Here is a 1,239-nt window from a genome sequence, read left to right as displayed (position 1 = left end):
TGTGTGTGTGTGTGTGTGTGTGTGTGGTATCTTCGTGTATTCTACTCCTGTTATGACTACGGTCAAAAAGTTTTGGCAAGAATGGCATGAGGGTTAAGAATAGGGTTAGCTTCCTAGCATTAGATTAGGGTTAGTTTTGAGAGTTGAGAAAGATTTTGGCTGAGGATAATCAGTTGTTATTTTTCCCCTTCTACTTTCTTTTCTAAATGGTACCATAGCTCCTACTCCCCTACTCCATCTCACTCTCTAACCTGATTGGTATTGATTGCACTGTAAAACTTGGGTCTCAATCTCAGTACATGTACTTCTTTTCAGTCTCAAAACTTCAATTCATTCCCTAACCCCATTAGTGTTGATGGCACTGTTAAACCGGAGTCTTAATCTCCTTACTTCTTTTCACTCTGTAACCTTATTAGTGTTGATCACATTGTAAAACCGTAGTCTCAATCTCAATGCTTCCTTTCACTCCCTAATCCAATTCGTTTTGATAATTACTTACTTTACTTTTTACTTTTTACTTTTTACTTTTACTTTTTCATCCTCTGTTTCTGTTAAGCGTCGAGCGGAGATGCAGTTTTCTATGGTAGGCCAGCTCCGCAGCTCTTTCAGTTGTGATGTTATGTTTTCATAGGGTTTCCTTGACACCCTCGATCCACCTTTTGCGTGGCCTTCCTCTTCCTTTATAGCCTGAGTGCTTTTCGTTTTTATCGGGCTTATAAAAACCAGAGTCTGCTCCAAACGTCTTTTCACTTTTCATTAAATAAAGTATTATATAGATTTCTTCCACCTAGGATGGAAACTATTGATTTTGATCCTCAAGACGTAGTTTCGTTTTGATTATTTTTTTAAAAAATTAATTATCAACTCATTGAGGGCCTCACTCCTTATTAACATCTTGGCAAATGTGGACAAGGACACCTTCAAACGGGAGGTAATTGTGCCGTAAAACGAGTCTAAAACTCTAACCCCCTTGTCTTCCTACAGTTGAAGATGGTGCTGATCAAGTGCTGCGACATCTCCAACGAGGTGCGTCCCATGGAGGTGTCCGAGCCCTGGGTGGACTGTCTGTTGGAGGAGTACTTCAACCAGGTCAGTGGGACACGGCCGGATGGTCACCCCAGAGAATGAAACAGAGAGAGAGACAAAGAGAGAGAGAGGGGGGAGGGAGGTAGAGAGGGAGAGAGAGAGGGGGAGAGCGAGAGAGAGAGAGGTGGGAGAGCGAGAGAGAGGGGGGAGAGA

General features: G+C 42.5%; 1 protein-coding gene across 1 annotated transcript in view; it reads left to right on the top strand.

The window, feature by feature from the left end:
- The window catches only part of LOC101849285 (high affinity cGMP-specific 3',5'-cyclic phosphodiesterase 9A-like), a 24,751-nt gene that overhangs the window by 19,132 nt on the left and 4,380 nt on the right, over positions 1 to 1,239 (top strand). Inside the window, exon 4 of the mRNA XM_035969399.1 lies at positions 975 to 1,111. Within this exon, the coding sequence (XP_035825292.1) occupies positions 975 to 1,111 (137 nt within the window). The remainder of the gene's footprint in view (positions 1 to 974; positions 1,112 to 1,239) is intronic.

Source organism: Aplysia californica, unplaced genomic scaffold (genome assembly GCF_000002075.1).
Source record: "Aplysia californica isolate F4 #8 unplaced genomic scaffold, AplCal3.0 scaffold00144, whole genome shotgun sequence".
Taxonomy (NCBI): domain Eukaryota; kingdom Metazoa; phylum Mollusca; class Gastropoda; order Aplysiida; family Aplysiidae; genus Aplysia; species Aplysia californica.
This window is presented reverse-complemented; position numbering and strand designations above follow the sequence as displayed.